Here is a 27,770-nt window from a genome sequence, read left to right on the forward strand (position 1 = left end):
AATGTAGCTATTACTAACGAGCAATATCAATATTTTGTTCCATGACATTTGCTCCTCTATAGATTCCACACATTAATGGAATAACCAACTTTCATCTTGGCATTAAATTGTACACTATCCTAGACCTAACCCTAAACCAAGCATGAAACCCTATATTGCAACCTTTAACCTAGCCTCATATTTTAGACGAAATAAAGTCCGGAGCAATTGTCGCCGGAGCAAACGTCGTGTCATCTATAGTTTGCCCCTTTGGGTTCCTCACATGATAATGCGAAGTGCAAAATAAAGCATCGAAAAGCAAAGCGTGTGGTTGTCATAACAACAGGCTCATATAAACAAGAATTAAAGGCGATCAAGGAAAAAATATAATCAAGAGAGAGAGGGGGGGGGGGGGGAGGAAGGGAAGGGAGAGAGGTGTAATTGAAAAATGAGCAATAGGAAACAAAATAGGAAAAACGATATACAAGGATGAGAAATATATAGTTTACTTTTTTTAATTTCAATGTACATGGCAATCACACATAAAACACCTGCCAAATAATCTCCTAATCGCTGAGTAGATTTCTCTGTTTTTCACCAGGGATATGCCCAGGAGATTATCATCGATGTGCGCATTTGGTATATATCTTATATATCTCCTGTTTCATTTCAAAAACTCCGGTGTTGATTTAACAGCCCGGAATCCACACCAGAGAAGTATTGAAACAACACCAGTTTGGAATCAAACCGATGCTGTTTTACTACTCATTGGTGTTGTATAAACACTTATCTGGTGTTAACTGATGTTATTTACACTTCTCCGGTGTGGACATATAGATTCCGGGCTGGTGTTACATCAACACCAGAGTTCCTGTAGTGTATTGAAAAGAGTATAGAGGTCAATGCACACAGTACAAATGGGTCTTCGATCCGATTTTGAAAAAAATGTACTCTGAAATTTCCTGAAAATATGATTGAATATATTTGTTTATTTCAGGTTAAAAATATTTAATACAAATATGTACAATTCGGATAATAAAATTGCGAGAGTTTATTTTATCATAGCCGATCATATGGGTGCCTCATTGAGATTAGATATTGAATTCGCTTTTATACTAATAAGGAGAGTGCCATAAATATAGTTATGAATTTGAACAAAGTATATTTGCACGATGGCTAATGACTTTGCACAGTACGATTTCCTTATCAACATAATTCGTATCGAATGCATACACGACGTTTTATTAAAATGTAAAAAAAATCGGGTCGTAGACAGTGACGGTCGTAAGGTGTGCGGTGGCCTTTAGACCTATGCTGGACTGGGATCCCACAACAGACTGACAGAAATACTGAGATGATGGAACACAAAACGAGGGCAATGAACCTGAAACACAGTAGCCTTCATATCGGAGTAGTTATTGTAAATAGGGCATTAATTCACCATGATCTATAAATTCTAATGTTCATATCTGCATTAACACGTCGGTGTTCACAAAGTCATATTCTTTCCTTCTTAATAAGAACTTTCCGTTTGGTTCCGTCACTTTGGAAGGTAGCAGAGCAAGGAAAACAGGGGTATCGGCGCCCTCTACGGTAGAAACCCTGATGCCTCCGAAGTTGTTGTCCGGGAGGTCTGACGTCATGTCGGTAAGCACGAATCCAGGACAACACTGCAAACAATAAAGATCATAATAAGGAGGGAGGGGGGGGGGGGGGGAGAAACATTTAGAAAAGATTAGCGACAAGACTGCGTAATGACATTCTCCTCTTCTGTCTGGTCCTCACTGGAGCACCTCCAACCCGGATTAATTCACTGGTCACACATAAATCCTTCTGCTTTGATAATGTTTTAGCAACCAACATTTGGGAAAGAGTAGATCTAAGGACATTCCAGCTCAACAAAACCCCCAATTTGATATACACTTGAAGGCATTTTTATCCTCGCTCTATCGGAATGCATAATGCAATAGAACAAATAAAATGCACTCATATCACTACTTTACAGAATTATACATCATCATCTTCAAACGGAATTGAATCATCGTATTTCCACTTTTTTCCATTTAATTCCTGATGACAGAATAAAATATATTCCGCGCACTGTTTATGCTAAAGTCACACCAACGAAACCGATTTCAAACCATCCGACGGTATGCCATTGGAAATGACGTTGGTGGCAGTAGCGGCACCACAAATTTTAGAATAAGGGGGCAAACGAGCGAGGGGGGGGGGACAAAAACCAGTTTGTGAGGGGCATTGGCGGACACGATTTTTTTGGTCTGTTTCACAATAGCGAATGCATATCGCAAGCTATTTCTATAGGCCCTATAACGACTTACGTGTTAAGTCGTGAAGATGATATCTCACCAAATAAATAATGCGAGCGCGAAGTGCAAGCTTAAAATTATTATTATGCTGAGAAAAGATGATTACAGGACGTTCTTACCACTTTTTTGTAACCACGAGAAAGGTGGGGATCTACATTAAACAATATATGAGCGAGCGTAGCGCGGGCAGATTTTTTCTTTCATATTCATCATTAATGGGATGGGTCCGCATCGGTGTGACTGTGTTCTATACTTACCGAATTGAGTAGTATACCGTGCTTGGAATCATCTTGTGATATTCTATCAGCCTGAATCCTGGAAAGTAAGATGACACCGAGTTTACCAACTCCATAAGACCACTCGCACCTCTTCCTTTCCGTGTTGCATTCGGTTTTGCAGCACCTACGAACATGAAGTTTGTAAACGGTGACAATTAATGGTTTTATTAAACAGAGGCTTATTATTGTCATTATTATGATTATTGTTGTTATTATTATCATCATCATAATCATTATTATTATTATTAACTTTATCATTATTAGTAGTATTATTAATAAAAATAATATTATTATTCGGTATTTCAACAAAGGACAAATTACAAAGCAAATACAAAGCTGCAGAAGGAACAAGGATGTCTAAAATACAAGTTCAGGTTGCATGTGAAAGGGTGAAAAAGGTAAAACAAAAGGTTTTCTGCAGTAGCAAATCATAATGGAGACTGCATCTTTATAGCTAGTCCAGATACACAGGTTCTACACCGACAAGGTAATCAAATGAGACTTACTCTAGAAATTCAGTCATGAGATCCGCAACGTCCTGCTCTTCTTTCACCTGTCTGAATCTGTTCCTGACGTCATCATTTATTTGACCCCTAAACACCATATAACCTGTAGTGCTTGCCATATTCACAATCCTACGAGACACATGTAAAAAAAAGAACATGAAAAATTAGAAAGTTGTTTGAATATGACAGAGAGAGAGAGAGAGTGAGGGGGGGGGGGGATGGGGGAGAGAGATTTTGTTTCTGAAGAGACAAATGGCAAATTTTAGTACAGACTTGTGAGCATTGCGAGAAACTAATATTCGACTTGCAAATCGAGCGTTGATTGACATTTTGGAAGATAAATGGGAATATATAAAAAAAATCATTTACTAGTCACTTCAGGTCATACAACAAATTTGTTAAAAAGGTTCCGCGATGGTGTACGGGTAATCCTTCCGATACTTATGGATGATTCTGTCATGTAATACCGTTTGGCAGAGATATCTATTTTCATCAGATGTCAATAGTATTGAGCAAATGGCAATCCAGGTCAATAGGTGACCGGAAATGGTTCCAACCTGTTTATCTTTCTATATAGGTAAAATTTCGAATAACTTGCCTTCCGCAGGAACGAACCAAGGGAAAGAGACTTCGACAGACATTTAGAAGTCCAAAGAAGTTCGCGTTCATCACCCGTGATGACTTCTCGTACAGCGAAATGTTTTCCTTCTGTAAACATGGTCAAAGATTGTTAAAGAAAACTGTTAATGAAGCAAAACAAACAAAAAGCAAAGGATAAAAAAGAAGGAAAAGAAATTAATACAAAATTAATCTAAAAGAATGACTAGTGAAACAAAACATGGAGATATAGAAAGCCGTGCCAGGTCATCCATGCTGGAAATAACAGTGTCCCACAGACCCGCAGTGTGCTCCATGTGTCAAACAGTTTATGCCACAGTGTGTAGCAAAGTGTTTAGTAGCACAGTGTGTCCCAGAGTGTAAATTGAATTGAATTAATTGGAACATCATTGACATCAGACCATATTGTGATCAAAACAAAAATAAAAATAATACAAAACATATCTACAATTTTAGTTACATCAGAGGGAAGCAAAATAACACAAAACACAAAATATAACAGATTATTCAATTATACAAGTAGTTTTGAATCGACTGTGGAGAAAATGGAATGAAATCGAACATCAAAATGGAATAAAAGTAATTATGAATGGAAAGTATGAGTGTGTTTACACTTTGTACTAGTAGTACAAAGTGTAAACACACTCATACTACATGGCACACTGCAGTGTGTTCCAAAATGTGCCACACAATGTGTTCAGCAATGTCTATACCACAGTGTGTTAATGTGAACCACAATATGTTATTATGACCCATCATATGTGTTCACCAGTGTGTCCAGTAGCGTGCACCATGTACAGTATGTAGCATAGTGTGTTTACAGTGTGTTCAATAGTGTGCTCCACAATTTGTAAAACACAGTGTGCGCCACATAGTGTTGCACGGTGTCCTACGGTGTGCTCTACAGCGACTGCACCAGTGTGCTCCACAGTATGTTCAACAGTGTGTACCACACAGTGTGATCAACCGTGTGCATGTGTATATAGTGTGTTCAAAAGTATGCTCCACAGTGTGTTCAACAGTGTCCAACAGTGTGCTCCACAGTGTATACAATAGTGTGTTTACAGTGTGTTTACAGTGTATTCAATAGCTTGCTCCACAACGGGTAGCACAGAGTGTCCCAGTTTGCTCCACATTGTGTATACAGAGTGTCCCAAAGTATGTATGCAGTGTCCCACAGCGTGCTAAACAGTGTGCTCCACAGTGACTAACAGTATGCACCACAGTACACTCCACAGTGTGTTTACAGTGTGTACCAAAAAATGTTCAATTAGTGTGCTCCACAGTGTACACTAGTGTGCTCTACAGTGTGTTTAATAGTGTGCTCCACAGAGTGTCCTACAGTGTGCTCCACAAAGTGTCCGTGTGCACCAAAGTGCATTCCACAGTGCATAGCATAGTGCTCGATAGTGTGCTATAGAGTGTGTATCACAGTGTGTTCAATAGTGCGCTCCACAGAGTGTCCTACAGTGTGCTCCACAAAGGGTTCCAACTGTGTGCACCACAGTGTACTCCACACCACAGTGTACAGCATAGTGTTCGACAGTGTGCTCCACAGTGTGTGCCATAGTGTGTTCAATAAGTGCGCTCCACAGTGTGCACCAGTGTGCTCTACAGTGTGTTTAATAGTGTGCTCCACAAAGTGTCCGTGTGCATCAAAGTGCATTCCACAGTGCATAGCATAGTGCTCGATAGTGTGCTCTAGAGTGTGTAGCACAGTGTGTTCAATAGTGCGCTCCACAGAGTGTCCTACAGTGTGCTCCACAAAGGGTTCCAACTGTGTGCACCACAGTGTACTCCACACCACAGTGTACAGCATAGTGTTCGACAGTGTGCACCACAGTGTGTGCCATAGTGTGTTCAATAAGTGTGCTCCACTGTGTGCACCAGTGTGCTCTACAGTGTGTAGCACAGTGTGTTTAATAGTGTGCTCCACAAAGTGTCCGTGTGCACCAAAGTGCATTCCACAGTGCATAGCATAGTGCTCGATAGTGTGCTCTAGAGTGTGCACCAGTGTGCTCCACAAAAGTGTAGCACAGTGTGATCTAGAATGTGTACCACATTGTTTCCATCAGTGTACTCCAGTGTGTTCTGTGTTTCACAGCATGCCCCAGAATGTCTACAGTGTGGAAAGCAATATGAAAGCATCGGTTGAAGGTGAACCCCTTTTCACATAGTTCATTATTAAAGGTTCCACAGTGTTAAGTAATGTTCACACTGTCGAATGTCAGCTTTTTAACGGTGGGTGCCATCTTGACACACACTATGGGAACACATACTGTATTCTTTCCTGGGCTCCACAACACAAAGATGTGCGATGAATAGAAAATATGAAAGAACTCTGGTGGGTGTTTCATAAAGCTGTTCGTAAGATAAGAACGACTTTAAGAACGACTGGTGATCCTTTCTTTTGGTAAATGGTATACACCATAGGCGATGGTTTAGCGCGTAAGAAAGGATCACCAGTCGTTCTTAAAGTCACTCTTAACTTACGAACAGCTTTATGAAACGGCCCCCCGGTCCCTTGTCAGTATCGTATACCTTGGTCACATTTGTTCTACGGCGGCCGTACGGCGAGTCGAAAACAGCCGTTTCAACATTTTTTTTGTACCAGCTTCATATAGGTGGTCTGAATGAAAATGAATAAAACGACTGTTTTCGACTCGCCGTACGGCCGCCGTAGAACAAATGTGACCAAGGTATTAAACCTAGTACGCGTGTAACATTGATATTGATTGGTCAGTTCATTTAGCGATTGATCGCTTATCTTTGCGTTACGGAGCCCAGCAGGAAGGATAGACCAAAATATTTGTAATCAATGATCAGTATACTTTTCTACTGTTTCTTGTATTTAAAATCGTGGGAGCAATAAAGGAAATTCACTGTAAAAATAACTGGTTTTTGTCACAGACCTATCTACCTTTTCTGGAGGGAGTACGGGGGGGGGGGGTGAAGTTGGAAGAGATTAAAATTGAGCGTGATAATGGTTGTCTTCATTCAAAGGCATTGTATTTGTAAAGTCGGTTATCACTTTCCACAATACTCATATTTTTCTTCTTCTATTTGCTCAACCTACAGGTGTACCAATGCCAGCATTGTTGATAAGCACATCGAGTCCGCCATGTTCTTTTTCCAGGTGATCCCTAAGTGTATCGATACTACTCTGGTCAGTGACGTCAAGAAGATGAAACCTAGGATTGAGACCCTCTTTCTGAAGGAGCTCTACGGCTGCTAGGCCACGCCCTTCATTGCGCGCCGTCAGGTAAACGACGCCATCTTGTCCAAAATGGCGGCATAGTGATCTCACGATTTCCAGACCGATGCCCTTGTTTGCGCCGTTACCTGCATGAAAATCAGGAGAAAATAAAAATCATTTCACGACGTCAGAGTAGAGGCGTGGTTACTGGGGAAGGGGGGGGGGCGATCGCCTTCATGGAAATATTGGGAAGGGGTTCAAACAAAGCTCTCGCCCCCCTATAATCATGATAACTTTGATAATTTGGTTAACTTTTTAATGGCAGAATATGTTTTTAAAAGCACTGTAAATCACTATAAAGCAATAAAACTTTACATAAAGAATAGCATCCAGCATGACACAAAATTGTCTATTATCGGCAAAATGAACTCCTTATCTTAAAGGGATGGTCCAGGCTGGAGATATTTCTATCTCAATGAATATAGAGTAAAATTCACAAACCAAAATGCTGAAAATTTGATAAAAATCGCATAACGAAGTTATGGAATTTCAGAGAGTTGGATTATTCCGGTAAAACGTACAGTTCTAGGCATGCATGTCATCATAAATATTCATCATTAAGTGAACTGATGAATGTCATATCCCCCACTTGTTCTTTTGTATTTTATCACATGAAATTAGGTTTACTCTAAAATTTTCTACAAGAACTAAAACAGTTGAATTGACAAATGATTAAGTGCAATAGTTATTTATTACCACAACTTATTTCATCATAACGCAGACACATCATTTCCACATGTATGAAAATTAAATGAAGCATTTATTTGATTTCATGTAACAACATACGAAAATAAATGGGGATGTGACATCATCAGCCCACCGAGTATATCCATGACTATGTGTATGTTGCTGTTTTCCCAAAATATGTATAAACTTTTGAAATTCAATAACTCCGTTTTACTCTATTTATTTAAACATAAATATTTTCAGGGCGGACCATCCCTTATTCCCTTTATATTCTGAAGGACAAAGTAAGATTTGGTAATTCAGATTGATTTTTGACTGAGCATGGACCCCCACTGAGTTAAGGTACGAGATCAACGTTGTGATCAGTGGCGTATTACCTAGGATTTTCCACAGGGGGGGGGGCCTGGGGGGGGAATTCGTCTGCCAAAGAATTTGACAAGCAAAAAAAAATAAATAAAACATCTCATGCTATAGGCCTATTAGTGCATTCTGTGGAAAAGAAAGGTTTTGCCTTAATAACCAAGAGTATATAGGCTAATACTTTTACTTCGAGACGTAAAAAAAATCAAAACGACCAAGCACTGGATAAGAGTTAATAGGCCTATACATGCACTAATGTCAATTACCCGCGCAGTATGTTGCGCACCGGCCCACCCGAATACTCCACTGATCTCTCCCCTATCGAAGATCAGTGGAATACTCCCACCTAGAAACGATCACTATAATATAAAAGCACAAATATACGACAATGTTCCAATTAGCATGTACATTGTACAATGCGGAAATGGCATTCGTGCCACATAAGCCTCCACATATGTGGTACTCGATATGGGAAATAGAATAGGTATACAGGTCATAATATTGGTAAATGTAACTATATACTCACCACAGCCACTCGCAATGGCATTTTTTCTCCTTGCTGAGTCTTATCAGGGCATGCAGCTAGGGATCTTTATCGTGTGAATTCCCTGGGACACCTCCGATTATAGAGCGAACTCTGTACTGTTATTCGTAGTTCCGAACAAGTACAGACCCAGGGTACGTACCGATGGGACAAAAATAAGTGTCTTTAAATTGGTAGGAACGCAACTTCACAACAAGCATTCAGTAAACGAACCGTAGTGTACAAAGTCATGACCCGCGTACCGTATATATACATGTATATTCAGGTTTACAATTAATTTCGTGTTAGCTCGTTCACCGGGCCGTACACGTGCATTGGCACGTAACATACTAGTGGGAACTCATACATGCAGTCACAATAGGGTTTCATTTATTGATTTGTGATTTCATGCGGCCATACGGAGCTCTAAATAGTATTCACATGCTTGTCATTCTTTAAATGGGCTCAATATTTTTTCTAAACCTTTTTTCTTTTAAGTACACACATATAATATTTCAATTTATTTGAATGAATTTGAATGATGGATTTTAATATAAGAGCACTGTCGATATGTGCCTTGCTCAGATCCTAGCGTGGGCGTTCAGTGACAGTTGCCGGGATCAATGGTCAGGTCGATCCCTACACAGATAGGCCTCGCTATAATTTAAAGGGATGGTCCGGGCTGAAAATATATGTATAGCTTAATAAATAGAGTAGAATGCCAAAATCGGATAACATATAACAAAGTTATTGAATTATAAATTTTAGCAATTTTTTTTTTGAAAACAGTCGTCATGAATATTCACTAGGTGCACGGGCTGATAATGTCACACTTGTTCTTTTGTAGTATTTATGAAATTAGGTTTATTCAATTTTTTTTATCCAAGAACGAGAAAAATTGGATTGACAACTGATTTAGTGCATTAGATAGGCCCTATTTATTTAGTGAAGTGGAGATGTGACATCATCAGCTCACCTAATGAATATTCATGACGACTGTTTTCAGAAAATATTGCTAAACGTCAAACTTCAATAACTCTATTACCTCTTATCCTATTTTGATAAAATTTTCGGCATCTAGCTCAGTGAATTCTACTCTATGTATTAAGATATAAATATTTTCAGCCCGGACCATCCCTTTAAGGTTGGGGAATAGAGCTTACACTGGCCGGCACCAAACCAATGTCAAACAGCTCATTTTTTTTTCTCCAGAACACGATATTGAAAATGAGTCTTTATGCAAAAATTTGTATTTTTAGTGCATAAAGCATCCCTATTGAGTAAAAATATCAAATACTTGGAAAGGATGGTAGTTTTAAATGTACACATCGATCTTTCAGATCAGTCCCTTAAAAATCATTCTTTTGAACAGTGAAGCTAATGCCCCTCCCCGGGGGGGGGGGGAAGTCAAATATATTACGGTACACAGCATGCGTGAAGATATTTCCAAACACCCCTAAACGAGTTTTTCTCTTGTGTGCAAAGTAACCCCCTAAATAAGTTTTTCGGGGGCTTCATTTAAGATGTCGCCAAAATATGACTTCGGGGGAAAAAGCTTGGGGAAAAAACATACCCTGAACACGTTAGTCTTGAAGCTTTGGGGAAAAAACAATCCCTTAATACGTTTGACTCCGCGATTGACCATCGACCAGTCTTTCAAACCACCACTTTTCTTGTCAGTGTTTTGATACCAAGCGCGGACCGCATCGAAAACTGAAAAAAACAGCCCTTTAAAGGCCAAGTCCATTCCTGAAAAATGTGTTGATTTGAATCAATAGAGAAAAATAAGACTAGCACAATGCTGAAAATTTCATCAAAATCGGATGTAAAATAAGAAAGTTATGACATTTCAAAGTTTCGCTTATTTTCAACAAAAAAGTTACATGAACGAGCCAGTTACATCCAAATGAGAGAGTCGATGTCACTCACTATTTCTTTTGTTTTTTTATTATTTGAATTATACAATATTTCAATTTTTACGAATTTGACGATTAGGACCTCCTTGCCTGAAGCACAAAATGTTAAAATGATGGAATTCCATGTGTACAGGGAGGAATGAAACTTCATTTCACATGTTTCACATGACAATGACGAGAAAATAAAAATATTTCATATTTCATATAATAAATTATAAAAGAAATAGTGAGTGAGTGATGTCATCAACTCTCTCATTTGGTTGTAACTGGCTCGTTCATATAACTAACTATTTTGTTGAAAATAAGCGAAACTTTAAAATACCATAACTTTCTTATTTTACATCCGATTTTGATGAAATTTTCAGTATTATGCTTGTTGAATTTGTATCTTTTTATTCAAATCAAGTTTTTGTTGGGATGGACTTGTCCTTTAAACGCGTTTTTTTTTTTTGGTCACGCAGGTTCTACTCCGTAATTCCGAAGATTCGCTATTCCGACGGTTCTTTATTCCGAAGGTTCGTAATTCCGAAACACGTAAATTGCCTATATACCTCGATGTTCGTTGATCCGAAAACGAAAAAGGGTTCGTTAATCCGAGCATTTGCGGCGTTATTTTTTTTTCGATAATCCGAACACGAAATAAGGTTTGATGTTCTGAAGGTTCGTTAATCCGAAAACGAAATAAGGTTCGTTAGTCCGAAACGAAATAAGGTTATCATTTAGTTTTAGGACTAACGAACCTTCGGAATTACGAACCTCATTTCGTTTTCGGACTAACGAACCTTCAGAATTACGAACCTTCGGAAATACGAACCTTCGGAATAACGAACCTTCGGAATACCCTAACCTTCGGAATAACAAAGCTTTGGAATTACGAATGTATGCGGGTCACGCGTGTGTACAGCAATGTATTTGACTGCCCCTTCCCATAGGCGGATCCAGGGGGGGCCCGAGGGGCCCGGGCCCCCCCTATTGGGGAGCAAAAAAAAGAAGAAAAAAAGAAAAAAAGAAAAAGGAAGGGAAAGGAGAGGAGAAAAGAAGAAAGGCAAACATAAAAGGAGGAACATGATTGAATAAAATAACATGAGGGGAAGACTTTGAAAATGATTTTTTGAAAAATCTATTTGTTAGGATATAAAATTTTCGCTCGCGCTTCGCGCTCTTATTGTCTTTTATGGGATTTGCATATCTTGCTCAATATGGAGCTTGAAATATCAAACTTTGAAGTCAATATACAAAACAAATTGAACTTTCATTATTTTGTTTGATTTACAAATTGATTTTAAAAAAGTGCTCGTTAAAAATGTCTGTGTTATGGTCTGAATATTATCATTTTCTGCTTGCGCTGCGCGCTCGCAAAATTTGATTTGTAAGGTACCTATTAATTATTTTCCTGTATTCTATAAAGTTCTCAAAAAGTTCCCTATTCAGGTCAGATTGTCAAAACGTATATATCAGCTAGCGCTGCATGCTAGCATTTTGATTAGTGAGTGTGTGTGTGTGTATTTTAGTTTTGTCAGACGTGTATCAATCAGATATGATTATTTACGTCTGGGACCGACCTTTAACGTCACCATCCGAAAGACGTGACCAGGGCTCGAACCTCGAACCTGTGCATCAATTTGAAACTTTCCCACAGCTTGGATTACAGCGCACGCCACAACGCCCAGTGAGTTATGTATATCCCAATATTAATTCTAAATCAAACTACTTTGATGACAGTTTATCAAAAATTTCGGTTCGCGATTTCCGCTCGCATTGATAGATATCGTGCATTTTATGCATAATTACAACAGTGCTTTAAATGTCCAGTTTTCAGGCCATAATATTAACAGATTTCGCGCTCTCATGCTTAGGAAGAGAAATAGGAAGATAGTCATCATTTTCTTATGATGACATAATGCCCTTATAGAATGTCCCGGTCCTATGTAAAAACTCAAAGTAATAATAATAAAATACATCAGCTCTTTTTTAACTGTCATCCATCACGATTCACAATTTTCCCACAAGTTGTTTGCAATACAGAGCTTAAATTGACACTTTGTAAGATCGGAATATCAGATGTTTTTAGCTCGCGCTTTGCGCTCGCTTTATTGATTTTCATGATAAGAAAGGTACTTAGAATACCCAAATTCTAGGTCGAAATCTAAAACACACGTTAATTCAGATACGCAGATTGTTCTCTATTTAAATCATTATCCAGGTTCAGATCACAATATCAAAAAGTGTCTGCTCGGGGATAAATAACTTATGATTTTCATGATTTACAAACATGAATAGAGTGTCCAGATTTTTTCCGCTCGCGCTTCGTGCTCGCATCAATAAGGTTTAGTTTATATACTTAGAGTCCTTCCAAGATTACAAAAAGTGCTTAGCATTTCCATTATTCAGGTAAAAAAGGTAAAAAAATTTCAGCTCGCGCTTCGCGCTCGCAATATTTGAATGTTGAAATATGTAACGTCTTCATGGCTAATTGCAAGCAGTCCATAACAGGTAAAATTTCGAGCAGTTCAAAACGTATACAAAAATTTTCTGCTCGCGCTCTGCGCTCGCATTATTAATGTAAGGAAGATCCCCACTTACTCACCCTTTTCATGATTTACAAAACTAATTGAATAGAGTGTCTTGTTCAGTAGGTCTAAATCTCGAAATTTTTTGCTCACGCTTCGTGCTCGCATGTTTAATTATATACCTATTCTGTTAAACAAAAAGTGCTAAGAATTTCCATTCCTTAGGTAAAAATGTCAAAAAATTTCGGCTCGCGCTTCGCGCTCGCATTATTTCATTTTTAAAAATGTGTAACGTCTTCATGGCTAATTGCAAGCTAGTATTTAACAGTACCTTTTCCATCACTTCAATTCTGCTCACTCTTTACGTTCGTAGTAATTATTAACTTGCATACACATCTTTTTTTTTTCAGGAAGACAAACATTTCCCAGAATGTTCAAAATTTTAGGAAAAAGTTTTCCAAAAAATTTAGCTCGTGCTTCGCGCTCGCATTATATAAATAAGGGTTATGGTATTATACATTTAAAAAGTGACCATTAGGACTAGTCAAAGAAACAAAAAATCCCGGCAAAAATCATATTCGAGCGGCCGATCGGGGAAATATGGCTGAAAAAAATTCCGGGCCCCCCTATTGGCGAAGGCTGGATCCGCCCCTGCCTTCCCCCATTATTCATGCAAAAAATACCAAATTGATGATCAATTCAATGTCATAATATGGAAAAAAAAGTGGTGAAACTATCTCTTCCAGATCAATAACTCAAATTATCTCCCGGGAAATATTAAAAATGGATCTTCAATCAGAAATAAATGCCATTATGTAATTTAATTGTAATTTATGCATGCATAAAATCAATATTTCAATGTAATAACCAAAACACCAATACAACTAATGGTTGAAGATATATCTCTGTATTCAAGTTCAAATATGCTCTAAGAAATTAATTCATATAAATGAGCATTCAGTGTATGCATATACGTGTAAATGAGCATTTAAATGGTGTAGACAATACTCATTTCTTTATCTTATCAAATACTCGATTTCTCCAAAAGAAAGTACTATTGGAAATTACAACTTGATGCTTTATCGGCTAATTTATGCAAATGTTTGTACGTCACATTGTATAAAGAGGGACGGAATTAACTTTTTTTTAATATTATATTTGTCAGATCTATAACGTTAAACTTCTTGGAAAAAATGGGAACAAATCATACAATTTTTGAAGCAATTTTGTCCACCTTGATCATGATGTTTTAGTGAATGGTTATATTAAATACTTGGTTCGGTTGAAACATACAACATTATTCTCCTACAACTCCATGATTTGCGTAAAGTTTGCATAAATTAAATTTCAAAGAATGGGTCCCATCAGTCACAAATTTCATCAGATCCTATCGGAAATTTATGCTCTATTCGGAAGTAACCGACAGGCAAAGACATTGTCATTTTAAAATGCAATCCCGTGACTTTATGACACTTGATTTGCGTGTTATTTTGCATACCATTTTAATTTTCAATAGACCACAGTCATACATTTCATGGAATCCTATATTTGTTATTGATGATCATTTAGAAATGAGTACAATTCATGTAAAAACATGGAGATAACAAGAATGGAGTGACAACGACATGCAAATAGCTTCCAAGTTCTAAAGAAGTTTAAACGAAATACACAAGTAAAATGTAGCCTTTGTTGGCGACCTGTGATGCCACCATTCACGGGAAATCTGAAAAAGATTTGTGAATACATGGAAATTGTAGGGCCGCCAAAAGATTTTGTGGGGGGGGCGATCTGGCTATGCAAATATAAAATAACATGTTTTTTTTGTTTCAGTTTATGTTCTTTATTAATAATAACATGGTCACTGTTACTTAATTTGTACATGAACATGGATTTGGAAAAAAAAGAAGGTCGGATGGGGTGGGGGGGGGGGGGTGCTGAACCCACAGGACTGATGATGTCACATCATAAATGTTGTCATAAATTGCATGACGTGCATGTCTCCATAATGCTGAAATAAGTTGCAACAATAAATCTAAAGCACTTGATCAGTTGTCAACTCAATTGTTTTAGTTCCTGGTAGAAAGTATTTGAATAAACCTATGAAACAATATACGTCTATATAGGCTGACAGATATCACTCTCGGGCCCTTTTATCAACGTGGAAACAGTGGCAGAGTTGGGATTCGAACTCACAAACTTGCGGTTATGAGTTGAATAATCTAACCACTAGACCACACAATCATTCGTTATTTGTAATCCGATTTTGATCATATTTTCAGCATTTTGCTTTGTGAATTTGACTCTATTTAAATGAAGATTTATATCTTCAGCTTGGATTATCCCTTTAATTTCACTCTCGCTCCAACCCACTCTGCCTCTATTTGTGTGTTGTTTTCCCATTTGTTGTTATTTTTATTTTACTGATTGCTATCTCATTTCCCCCTCTGTCTTCGCCTCTCTATATGTGTCTCACCTCCCCCTCTCTCCTTTTGCCTCTTGCTTTTTCTGACCCTTTACCACTCTGCCCCTCATCTTCCCTCCCACCAGAAGATGAGTGGTTTGGCGCTGATTAGAGATTGGGAGACATGTGCCCTCTATGTTAGCTTTGAGGAAAGGGCACTTCCAAACAGCAAGGTCCAAACTGGACTACTCTGCCCCCCTCACTCCCCCTTTCTCTCTCTCTCTTCACTGATCTCTCTCCCCTTCTCTCTCTCTCTCATCGTCTCTCAAATCATTCACAGTATTTTTACTCTTGAAATCACGAGATTGTGCGGCTTCTATTGTGAAAGATGAATGCTTTTATTGAAAAATGAAAATCATCTAGCATGAAGAGAATAAATACCCTGGAATATGTGATCTAATTTTTCTTATACAAACATTACTCACGTCACAGACTATCCTATTCAGGTTAGACTTTGTCACAATACAGTATGAAGAATCATGGGGTTTTACCTTGCTTTCCCAAAATGTATTCTTGTTTGGGGTTTCCGCTACTATTTACGAAATTCGTGAAAGAAAAAAAAAGCAATGGGTTTCGCTATCATTTTAGCACATAATCAAGTTGCAAGGCGTTTCATACTTCAATGTGTTATCACTAGTCCGTATAAATAACCATTCTGGGCTGAGTTATTATTTAGAAAATCGAGCACTTTGTGTAATGTCGAGTTTGACCATTCCCATATCGTCTTATATATCCACTGGATCTAACAGCATTTATGGTATATCATTATATGAATTAATTATGGATCACATTTCCATTATGTAAGTACAACAGATAATAGACTTAATAAAAGCGATACCCAATCTGGGCATTAGACTAGATGACATTTAAGACCAAGGGATGGTTGTACCAAACTAATACCAGACCACATTGATGGTACACGTAGACCAAGTGTGTTAGATGATGATCGGAGAATAAAAATACGTCAACTTCACTACAACCTCCTCTCCTGCCTCTCTCCCCTTTCTGCTTGTCACATTCTCTCACTATCCCCCCCCCCTCTCTATCTATCTCTCTGGTGTTTCTTCTCTGTCTCTGAATGTTCATTTGCCATCTTCCCTCTCCCTATTTTACTTTCTTTCTGTCTCATTTCTTGAATAAATTCGTCCGATTCTTCATCTCTCCCTCTCTTTCTCCCTTCCCTCTGTTTTGTTTCATGTGTCTCTATTTCTGTTTCTCCCTCTCTTCCCCTCTCCCCGTGTTTCCCTTCCCTTTCTGTCTCTTTCACTGCTTGTGTCTTTGCTTCCCCGTCCCCCCCCTCCCCTGTCTCCCTCTCTCTCTCTAACTAAAGTCTAACAACTTCTTGCTGATTCTTAATGGTCCCATTTAATTCCTGAAATAATTAGTCTTACAGGATTCTTTGAGGAGCGATGAAATTTATTAAAGCGGAAACCAAGCATGTAAAGGCAATGATAAACACCCATTTTAATTTTATTAATTGTTTTTTAAGGTCAGGCCCGCCCAAAATAATGATTTGAATCAACAGAGAAAAGTCAAGCAAGCATAACACTTACAAATTTTATCAAAATCTGATTCAAAAAAAAAAAGTATAGCACGTTACAGTTTCTCAGTTTTTCCGAAGACAGTCATATGCTTACATGTAAAATAATAACTCAGTGATGTAAATGAGAGAGACAATGATATCCTCACCCACTTTTTTTCTTTTATTATTGTTTGACATTTTATAACTTTCAATGTTTACAGATTTGACAATAACCAGCTTAAACGAAATTGACTTGTTTGCTTTTTCTTATTTTACGTAAATCTACTTTTTTTGCTGGTGGACTTTTCCTTTAACATGTTTAAGCAGATTTAGATATTAAAATTATCTAATATAAAGAACATGAAAACAGCCCCCTAAAAAGAAAGAATACCAGATAATACGTTCAATAAACTTTCCCAACCTTCACTCATATTCTAACTTTATTTAGAAAATCTTTTGAAAGCAGATTAAAAAGATGTTAAAGTTATTAGTAGTGTGAAGAATATGCTAATGATCAGTAACTCGGTTACCTCCCGATTAATAGTAAAGATAACGTATGAAAATAATAATAAAAAAGGTGTTTGGATTTGTGTTTGAAAAAAAATATATTCTAACTATCGCTAACATCCCAAATTTACTTTAAAGATCTCCTTTGGTAATACAAATATACAGGTTTGTATTGAAATGATTTAGTGTAATGTAATATGCAAATATTTTGCTAACTCATGGTTAACAGTAAAATATAATTCATAAAAACAACAATAGACGATCTCAGAAAGCGTTTACAACCCCTTTTGCAGACTATTGCGCTAACATCCCATTTTCATTTTATACTCCTAAGTATTAATACAAAGTCATTACAGGGGGGGGGGGAGGACGTTTCACAAAGCTGTTCGTAAGTATGATAAGTTAAGAGTGACTCTAAGAACGACTGGTGAACCTTTCTTACGCGCTAAACCACCGCCAATGGTGTATAACATTTACCAAAAGAAAGGATCACCAATCGTTCTTAAAGTCGCTCTCAACTTACGAACATGCTTATGAAACACCCACCTGTTAGTACGAAACATGAAACGAATTTAATCCATTACAAACGAAACTTTTCAGGACCCCTATGTGATTACATGTATGTACATCATAATCATAGTATAAAAATACTACATCATTTTCTAAGTGGTATACATATTTGAAAATTCAAATTTCATTCATAATATTTCATACTGTCGTGTTTTGGCGATCCAGCCTTACAGATTTTTTCATAACCTCATGTAAAGCCATGCACGCAATAGCTTTTGTATCTACTCACATTTGATGTTTCTTTTCATTTTTATCTTATTTGCGAAAAAAAGATTATACAATATTATTGCGGCAAAATAATCTCCTTCAAGCAAATGCATCTACAATATAGGCCATGTTTTCAAAAAAAAAATATAGCAGCAATCGATATATTTTTAGACTATAGCAAAATCACCTGTTAAATCTACTAAGATAGATTAAATAGAAGTATAAGTAAAGCATTATCCTTGTAAAGAACCAAATAATACATAACTCTAAAACTATTTAAATGGCTTTTTTTTACAGTAGATTTAGATATTCAAATGATATAGTTGTAGTATGTACAAATGACCTTTAATAATTTTTGTTTAATAGTAAAATATGATACATGAAAACAGCAAAAGATGCATGGATAAATCGTATATGAAACAACAACTATCGCAAACATCCCAGATTCCCAATTTAGTTTTGATCGTCTTTCCCAATCAAGTTAATTTACATTCTTTAGATGAAAAGATGTAGTCAAAGCAATCTTGAATAAACAAATCATCGATAGATATAACTTCAGTACGCATGAAAAATGAAAGAAATCTAACCGATTTTAGATCTTTAGGTGATTATAATAAACGCGCTTACGAATACACAATTTCCTCCGTCCGTGTCATTCATACATAACTGAACATAAATTTACAGCAAAACAGTCACTGCCCGATATACTATTGAAATAAACGTATTTACATCAGTCAACCACAAACATCTAACTGATCATGTTTATTAAAGCGAATGAATCAATCTTTATGTATCTGGATGTTTTGATATTATAAAACCGACCAGCAATCAACGACACAATTTATGTCAAACTCTTGCAGATATTCATTTAGATTCTGAAGAAGAAAAGATGAAGTAAAAACGGCCTCGATTACACAAAGCATTATCAAAAGAATTGTCGGTAGGATGAAAATTAAAAAAAAATCCAACAAATTGCAGTTATCGTTTTATTGTACCTGCAACTAAATTTCATAAACTTTCTAGCAAGCAAAACAGTTATTGACGTCATGGACATTCAAACTCAAACCAGTCACCATTTTAATTAAATTTCCATTTCACTCTTATCCTGTTATGGACCAAAGAAAATATAACATAGCTATACGTGACAAAAATGTAATAAATCATTTTCAAATGCGCATTCTTGTAACAACAGATCCCGTTTGGTAAATAAACACTATGGTACATTCTGGTTACCAAGACCAAATTGGAATGTTATACACTACTGCTTAATGTTATCTACAATGTATTTCTTTTGACAAGAGCACAAAGTGCAATCAACCAAAATGTATTGTAATCATTGCAACAGTCCCCTTTCTCGGTAAATTCAGGTAATTATAATCATAATATGCTTGATCGAGATCATTCCAGGGCTGTTTCGTATGAAGCTACAGCAAAATACTTTGTTGATTTATGTTGATCTGATGTTGGAAGTAAAAATATACAAACAAGCAATGTTTAGATGTAATAAACTTTGTTGATTTATGTTGATCTGATGTTGGAAGTGAAAATATACAAACAAGCAAGCAATGTTAAGATGTAATGCGCATCGAGATACAGGAAACGTGAGCACGGTCCAAATCGCAACATTATTATGAAAACAATTATGGTCTAATATAACGCGCTTTGAAAGGAGTCAAAAGTACACAATTTTAATGTAAAGGAGCTAGCGCTTCGTTTAATTTTAACTTTCATTACTGAATCAAGATACCACTGAACATTTTTTTAGAGTAACACCTACTGTTTCATTAGAAGGATAAGACCGTGGTAGCTTTAAAACACGCGATGGACTATTAAAAGGATGATTTTTTTTTTAAACCAGCATGATTACATAAATGAGGAACATTTTAATTGTTCAGTTTTACATATGTCGAACTAAAATGAAATATACACGGGAATAGTAATAAAAAGCTGCTATGCAGACATAATTTATATTAATGTTTACTTACGCCAACAAAGCGACGGCGTAGTCTGGTATAAGATATTCTGAAACAACGTGTACAATAAAAGAGTATTAACCCTGATAGGTTTTCAATATGAATATGAAGCTTACCCATAAAGAAACCATGAATTACAATGAATCATGCGTTTGCATTGTGTTTTTTATTCTTTTTAATTTGAAAGCATATATTGGTTAGATGTAGCATCATTCCCACTATCATTTGTTTGTTCGGTTTCATCTGTCATGGATCTAGAAGATGAATCGTTTTTTGAATCTGAGAATATTATGTTCATCACTAGCAATCATATCACCTGATGATGTCATGATCACTCCAGATAAAACAAGGTGAGCGAATCCATCCCTCAGTGTAGTTGATAAAGGGAATGATGCTACTCTTCTCTTCTTCATATCACCCTCACTCATCACCTGATCAATCACACACGTCTTGTACTCATCATCTGATGTCACGACGTAGAGGTCGTCTGTCATACGATCAACACACACATTCAAGATGACATCACTGTGGGGGATTTCCCTATGATCACCCTCTCTGTCAATGATGAGTGCTCTGCGATCAGGTGGTGAAGGTCGAGCGATGATGTGACCTGATGTCAGCACATCGCGCATTACTATCTTCTCTTTATTATTGATAATCTCATCATTAGCTGGGTTGATGACGTATATCGTAGACTGACCCGCTTCAGCAGCGATGATCATCCCATCCTGATCGATTGCAACGCGCACCTCTGCATTATTACGCGTCGTGTTTCTTGGTATTGTGACGTCATTGATGTGATTCCACTGTCTGTCGTATACACTGATGCACCCAGGTAGACTGTCTCCTGTACAACCTTTGATGTATCTACCACATACTATCTTGTCATCATTCAGTACTGCACATGAGATTATATATGATGTATCACTACCGTTGATCACTCTCTGTGTGGTTTTACTGTTCAAATCTAACATGTAGGTATATCCATTAAGCGTCCAATCTGTGATAATTACCTTATCTTTATCTATACATCCAACAATGCGCGGGAATGTGATTTTATCTCTGACATTGATTGTATCAATGAGCTTCCACTCTCCATCATACCCATCAATTCTTCCATCATACTTCTCTCTCCCAACACCCTTCACAAACCTCACACCTGATACAACACGATTTATTTCTTTCACCTCACCCTCATTCAGTTGCTTCTTTAGTTCCTCGCTCACTGATGCACTCACGCGATGTCCATCTATGACAATATTTTTATCATCTTCAAGAATTCTGTCTAGTGTCTCTTTTGCTTTCTCTGCTGATTTGGTGTCGTCTTGCCATGATTTCTCAAGCTCTCCAATCTTTCTCTCGATCTCTTGAGCGATGTTCTGAATGTCATTCTGAAGAATGCGATGTTTGTCAATTATCTGTTTTCGTCTCTTCTCTGCGTTTAATCGATTTTCATTATGTCGCTCCTCTCTCTTCGCGTTGTTCTGGTTAATTTTATCCTGGAGCTTTCGAATCTCCTCTTGATGCTGTTCATTTTCCCCATCAACCTCCTTGTCGATTTTATCAGCATCTTCTTTTTCCTTGGCTCTGTCTCTTTCGATCTCCTCTTCGATTTCGGAATCAACGTCATTCTGAATAGTTTTCAAATGTTCGTCCGGGACTTGTTTACCCTGATGAATCTCAATTCCATAAACTCGTAATAGCTCCAATCTGTCCATCACTGCTTTATGAAGGCTGCTGAGCTTTGCTTTGTTTTCCCGTAGTGCGTCCTCTATGTCCTGCCGTACACAAGGTTTTTCATGATGATCTATCATAGCGCAAGAAAGACATAAAACTTCGCCATGCGTCTTACAGTACATATCCATGATTTTCTCGTGTTTCTCACAGAAGAGATTAGGTACACCTCTTCGTGCTATTCCGATGCATTCTTTTTTCAAGGCGCAGTCATGACAGAGTTTCTTCTTTTCCTTCACCACATAGGTGACGTCAGTAATCGATTCGCAGTCGGCTTCTTCACAAACAGCGCCATCTTCATCTGAGCTGAGTTTAGACGCCATCGTGAAAAGAATTTAAAGGGATTCAAGGTTGGGGGCTGTAAAGAAAGGGCATAAAAAGTAGGATTGAGGGCGAGACGCATTTGGAAAAATATCATATAAGTTTATTAGATAATGTTGTTTTATTCACTGTTACCGGGAACACAGTACACAAGAGAGAGAGAGAACGTGTGGAGTCACTGTACACCCAAAACTATATCGATATACTTGAAAACACATATTGAAAAAGGAATGCCATGAACAAAGAAATAAACGAAAGACACTGCTGCACTTCATGAATATAATAATAATGAAATGAAACTAGATTACAACATGCATGGTACTTGTTTATCAGTAAAGAAATGTATGAAATATTTGTGACGATTTTCTTTAGCGGAACCCTCACCACCATGCCCGCCATGCATGCATGCATGCAAGCAATTTTTTTCTCGCACTTAAGCCAAATTCTAAAATTTGTTTATTTAACATAGAAAATGTTAACAGGAAAAAATGTTTAATGGTGTAATCCTGAAAGTTGTGTTTAAATAATGTAGATAATCTAAATTAAAAAAGTTAATGATAAATTACTCATTTTGGTCTTGTGATGGCAATATTATCGATTGAGTTGTGTAATGAAAACCAATGTATTTAATTACTTTAAATAGAAAGGGCTACAATGCATTCAGCTCTTGCAGGTTCTTTTGTTGTAGGTCCCAGGTTCTAGTAACAGGTGGAATAAACACTTAATATTCCAAGACCCGCCCGAGGTCTATTGATTGTACAGTGCACCTAATTGCTGTGCACAGAGAGTAGGATCACTTTCACTTTGTTACTCTTTGAGAGAGGTTGTGTTCTGAGGAGCAAGCAAGAAATGACACACAGTTTTAATTCATTTTTGAGTTTTTACTACCCATAATGATGTGAGTCTATTTTATATTTTATCAGTATATTTCAGCTTTAAAAAAAATATTATTAGATTCTTTAATCTAAAAGGTTATTTTGACTGAATTTGGATCCTGATTTTGTTGTAATAATTCAATCAGCTTGTTTTCTGTAACTTTAATAGGCATAATTGTACGTTGTGAGCTTTTTTATCACTTTCCGGATTTAACCCTATCTAGGCCGGGGTATTTTGGGAGTTCCTATGGCCGGGGGGGCCTCCCAGGCCCCCCTAAGATCTCGGCCGTCGACCGCGCAATCGCGCCGAAAATTGGCACGCGGGTTGCCTGGGACATAATCTACAAGATTGTATAGTAATTTTTTTCATGCGAATCGCTATTAAGTGATTATGCTAATTTATGCGTAATTAGTATGCGAAATCATACTTTTTCCTCTAACTCCCTAAATAAAGCTCCAAATGTACTAATTTTGGGTATAGAAACTCTTTGTGGTGTCCTTAGCAAGTGTACATGAAAAAATTGTGATATCAAATCATTTTCTTACGTATTATATTGTTTTTTGCAATTTATGTATTTCTTTGTTTTTTGACCTTTTGTTTTCCATTGTTTTTTCAATGAGATTTGTTGGGGACTCTTCTGTGATCATAAAAAGCATAAAATGAATACATTTAGACCAGCAAAACTAAAAATAATCATACATTTATGAATTTTGGTTGAAAACACAGTTTGCATTGACTTTGTACACGAAATCACGTTTTTGAGCCATTTTCGGTCTGACATGCACTTACACAATGTTGCGTAATTTCGGAACCACGCACCCGGGTGACGCAAAATTGGTCTAAAAAGTTGCGTAAGACTTCAAAGTAAAAAGTCAGCGAGCGGCGCGGTCAAAGAATTTCGCACGGCGAAAATATCGCGCGATTCGTTGAGGCCCCCCCCCCGGCCTAGATAGGGTTAAATAAATTATCGAAAGAATATTGCAGTTATGAAATGGTTGTATTTCAATATTTTCCAGGAGTGAATTTATGTCAATTTTTCAAGGATTGATACATTTATGCTAATGAATTAATACTATCTAGATATTCTTTTGATGCTTATTAAATTATATGAAAGACATGTATTGATCAAATGATTTATAAATCATTGAAATTTAAAAACTAGGATTTGTCATTATATACAATGGGAATTTATTCAATTTTCAAGGGTCCTTTGGTCAGGGAGCTTTTACCAAAGACATCAATTTTATTTTGGGGCTACACCAATAGATGTCTTCAGTTTTCGTCAGCCCTGAGCCAAGACCATAATGTCCTGAGTTTTCAGCCCTGAGTTCTGCTAAGTTCTTCTTGACGTCATGCGACAGGTCGAAAGCGCCTAGACTTAGGTGACGCCATTCTTCGACAGACTTCGTGGATCTCCGATAACCCCCGACACACGTCATTCTACGTCATCAGTCTTCAAGGTCATCGGAGACCCGCTACTTCAGTCGACTTGTCACAATTTTTTCATCGACATCATATGGACTGCATTCATAATCAGGGAGGTCATTTAATTTAATGAACCTTTAATATTGTCCGGACAAATTCCTATTTCTCCCATCCATTACATTTTTTTTTATTCCAAAAATGAAATTCTAAATTGATAAAATCAAATTTAACTTTGTTTTTCTTTTGGAAGTCAATACCATTTATTTTTATAATATATGTATAGTATTTATAGTATACAGGTTAGGTAGAGACATGCAGTCGATATTGTTGAGGAAGGGGAATCGGACGAGCATCTGGTCGACATGGTCGAAGAGGAAAGGGAGTAAGGGACAGATGCCAGATGAGAGAGGAATATAACACGATATGGTGTAAAATATCACACTTGTGTAGGTTATTTAGAAAAAAAAATGTTACACTTTTGTAAGTACTGATAAACTCCCGCCTTCTTTAGACCTTTCATGAGCCTAAATGACATGAAAGGTGACCTTGGCATGTGTTTTATTTTTGTATAAATGTACATTCCATTTTTCATAAGCGTTAGTTTGATACCATAGGGTAAACGTTAATTTCGTATAATAGATAAGATAATTTCGTATACTAGATAATTTCGTATACTAGATGAGAATTAAGAGGCTGACCTATGTGAAAATGACCTACGTGAAAAAGACGGTCAGAAAACGAAGTTGTCCCTGTCAGATTCAAGATTCAAGGAGTTTATTTCATTTCCATGACAAATATAAATCAAATACAGATAAAAGTCAAAGTATGAGTACAAGATGAATTTTACCTCAACTTCATAACTATATAATAAAAGTTTGTATAAAATAGTATTAAGCGTGTATGGAAATGAAGAGATCCACTAAGACGTATTGATTGTAGAGCGTGGATCCAATAAAGCGAGTTGAAGAAATAATTTGTTTTAAGCCATTGAGAAAAGTAATAGAAGTTAATGAAATGTGGAAATTCATTCGATTATACAAATGTACAAATATACAATATTATATACTGTGAAAGTAAAATGTGATAAATATAATAGGAAAATATCTTAAAGAAAAAATGAAATGATATGGAAATGGAAATATGGTGACAGAAGTACGGTACGACATGCACTATTAAAGACACGCACACACGAAACAAAGAAGAAAACAAAAGAATACAAATTAGAGGATGGAGGAGAGAGTGAAGAAATAGGCTGACCGATAAAGAGGGAGAAAAGAGAGTGTGTGCGACTGGGAGGGAGGCAGACAGACAGAGATAGATGAACAGACACACATAGGGAGAGAAAGAGAGATTCTAAATATACATGTCCTCAACATAACTATCAGCCAAAAATACATTTAACATGTTTAATGCTCAACTTGTAACCATTCCAAACATTGGAAAGTCCGCACTATATGTTGCATTGCTTACATTTGTGACCTGTGCGTGCGTTCAAGAGTTGTACACGATTTTCTGTCCCATTTAGTCAGAAATCTTTCATAAAAGCATGCGGAAGAGAGAGAGAGAAAGCCAGGGGAAGGGGGGGGTGATAGCGGGGTTACTGTTCACTTATATTTAAAGTTCTAAGTACGCGTACCTTCATTTTTACCTACATGTATAATAGATTATCTTCTGATATTCGTTCTTACAAAAAAAATGTGCTTCTTACACAAACACGTAAATGTGACCAAAATCACGCACTCTTTACAATTACAATTATCATTCCACCACATGACGAAAACACTATATCAAACTAACACATACATGACATAAGTGATGTTCTTACCTTTGTAAGTCACATGTGTAGCCGAGCCAGTTAAATAACCGATAGTTGACAATTTGTAGAAACAAAATATGAGTTCAAAGGTACAACTTGTAAGTAAATCTTGCAACAAACATGGAGTCTATTATGATAGTTGTGCCAATGAACTTATCTATAGTGACGTGGCATGTAGAATCACTACACGCTCACAACTGAATCATTTGACATGCTTGAATACATTGTTTGATAAAGTAATGCCATGAGCAAAGAAATGAATTAAAGGCACTGCTGCACTTCATGAATATACTGATAATGAAATGCAACTAGATTACAACATACAAGGTACGTTGTTTATCAGTAAAGAAATGTATGAAATATTTTGACGATTTTCTTTAGCAGAAGCCTCACCACCATGTCCACCATGTTTGGCTTAATTTCTTGTCTGTTTTGATACGTTTTAGACCATCTCTCTATAAGTCACTTGGCTCATTCAATGAGTATAGGTTTCTCATGAATACATTTTTTAACTGTTTACAAATAGTTGAATTATGTTGATACATTACGGACATAATTATATATGTATCATATCATGTATTTACCACTCTCAGGGGCGGATCCAGCTTTCGCCAATAGGGGAGGGGGTCGAAAAATATTTTGATCAACATTTTTCTCGATTGACCGCTACAATCTGGCTTTTTTTTGGGGGGGGGGGGGTTCAGAGGGTAGTCCTGACTAAAGACTGAAGTTTTAAGTATTAGTTTTTATTGCTATAAACAATATAAGGTATCTCATGTGGTCTCTATATATATAATGCGAGCGCGAAGCGCGAGCTAAAAATCTTTGATATTTTATGTCCTTAGAACTGAAGATTCAGAGCAGTTTTCATAATCATGATCAAAGATAAGTATCCGACTAAACAATGCAAGCGCGAAGCTCGAGCCGAAATTCTATCATATAGTAACGTGAAAAGTGACTCAATTAGGACTGTTGTTGGTGATTAATGAAAAGGATACAAGTATCACCAATTAAATAATGAGAGTGCGAAGCGCGAGTTTAATATTTCTGATATTCCGACCTGAAAAAATGACCAGTCTAAGCGCGTTTTTATTTAAATAAACAAGCCGTGTGTCTCAAACAATTAAATGCGAGCGCAAAGCATGAGCTTAATTTTTTTATATACTGACATGATAAAGGAGCATTTTGACAAACTTTAATAAGAATTTCCAAAGAGCATAGATTTCTCACAAATCAAACAATGCGAGCGCGCAGCGCGAGCTGAACATTTTGATACATATTGGTTATATATATTGGTTATATATTAGTGTCATTTAACCTTCTTTAATGGGATTCATTACACAGGCAATGCAAGCGCGAAGCGCGAGCGAAAAAAACTATATAAAGTCTATTTTCCAA

The 27,770-nt window shown here is 36.9% G+C and overlaps 2 protein-coding genes across 4 annotated transcripts; both read right to left on the reverse strand.

Annotated features, from left to right (window-relative positions):
* Positions 1-1,409: 1,409 nt before the first annotated feature.
* LOC121426602 (carbonyl reductase [NADPH] 3-like) lies at positions 1,410-8,850 on the reverse strand. Of its 3 annotated transcripts, XM_041622960.1 has the most exons (6): positions 8,538-8,845; positions 6,785-7,050; positions 3,689-3,798; positions 3,091-3,219; positions 2,564-2,708; positions 1,410-1,649 (listed from the first exon to the last, which is right to left on the reverse strand). In XM_041622960.1, the coding sequence occupies exons 3-6, from the start codon at positions 3,757-3,759 to the stop codon at positions 1,443-1,445; spliced, it is 552 nt and encodes a 183-aa protein (XP_041478894.1). In that variant the 5' UTR covers positions 3,760-3,798; positions 6,785-7,050; positions 8,538-8,845; the 3' UTR covers positions 1,410-1,442. The 3 variants fall into 3 exon arrangements, with proteins under 3 accessions (XP_041478894.1, XP_041478893.1, XP_041478892.1); XM_041622959.1 differs by lacking the exon at positions 6,785-7,050 and having other exon boundaries at positions 8,538-8,850; XM_041622958.1 differs by lacking the exons at positions 6,785-7,050; positions 8,538-8,845 and adding an exon at positions 5,767-6,055.
* An 11,604-nt stretch (positions 8,851-20,454) lies between these two features.
* On the reverse strand, positions 20,455-26,519 carry LOC121426605. The gene is made up of 2 exons (XM_041622962.1): positions 26,382-26,519; positions 20,455-22,292 (listed from the first exon to the last, which is right to left on the reverse strand). The coding sequence occupies exon 2, from the start codon at positions 22,255-22,257 to the stop codon at positions 20,455-20,457; it is 1,803 nt and encodes a 600-aa protein (XP_041478896.1). The 5' UTR covers positions 22,258-22,292; positions 26,382-26,519.
* Between the last annotated feature and the right edge of the window lie 1,251 nt (positions 26,520-27,770).

The sequence above is a fragment of the Lytechinus variegatus genome, chromosome 13 (assembly GCF_018143015.1).
Source record: "Lytechinus variegatus isolate NC3 chromosome 13, Lvar_3.0, whole genome shotgun sequence".
In the NCBI taxonomy this organism is placed as follows: domain Eukaryota; kingdom Metazoa; phylum Echinodermata; class Echinoidea; order Temnopleuroida; family Toxopneustidae; genus Lytechinus; species Lytechinus variegatus.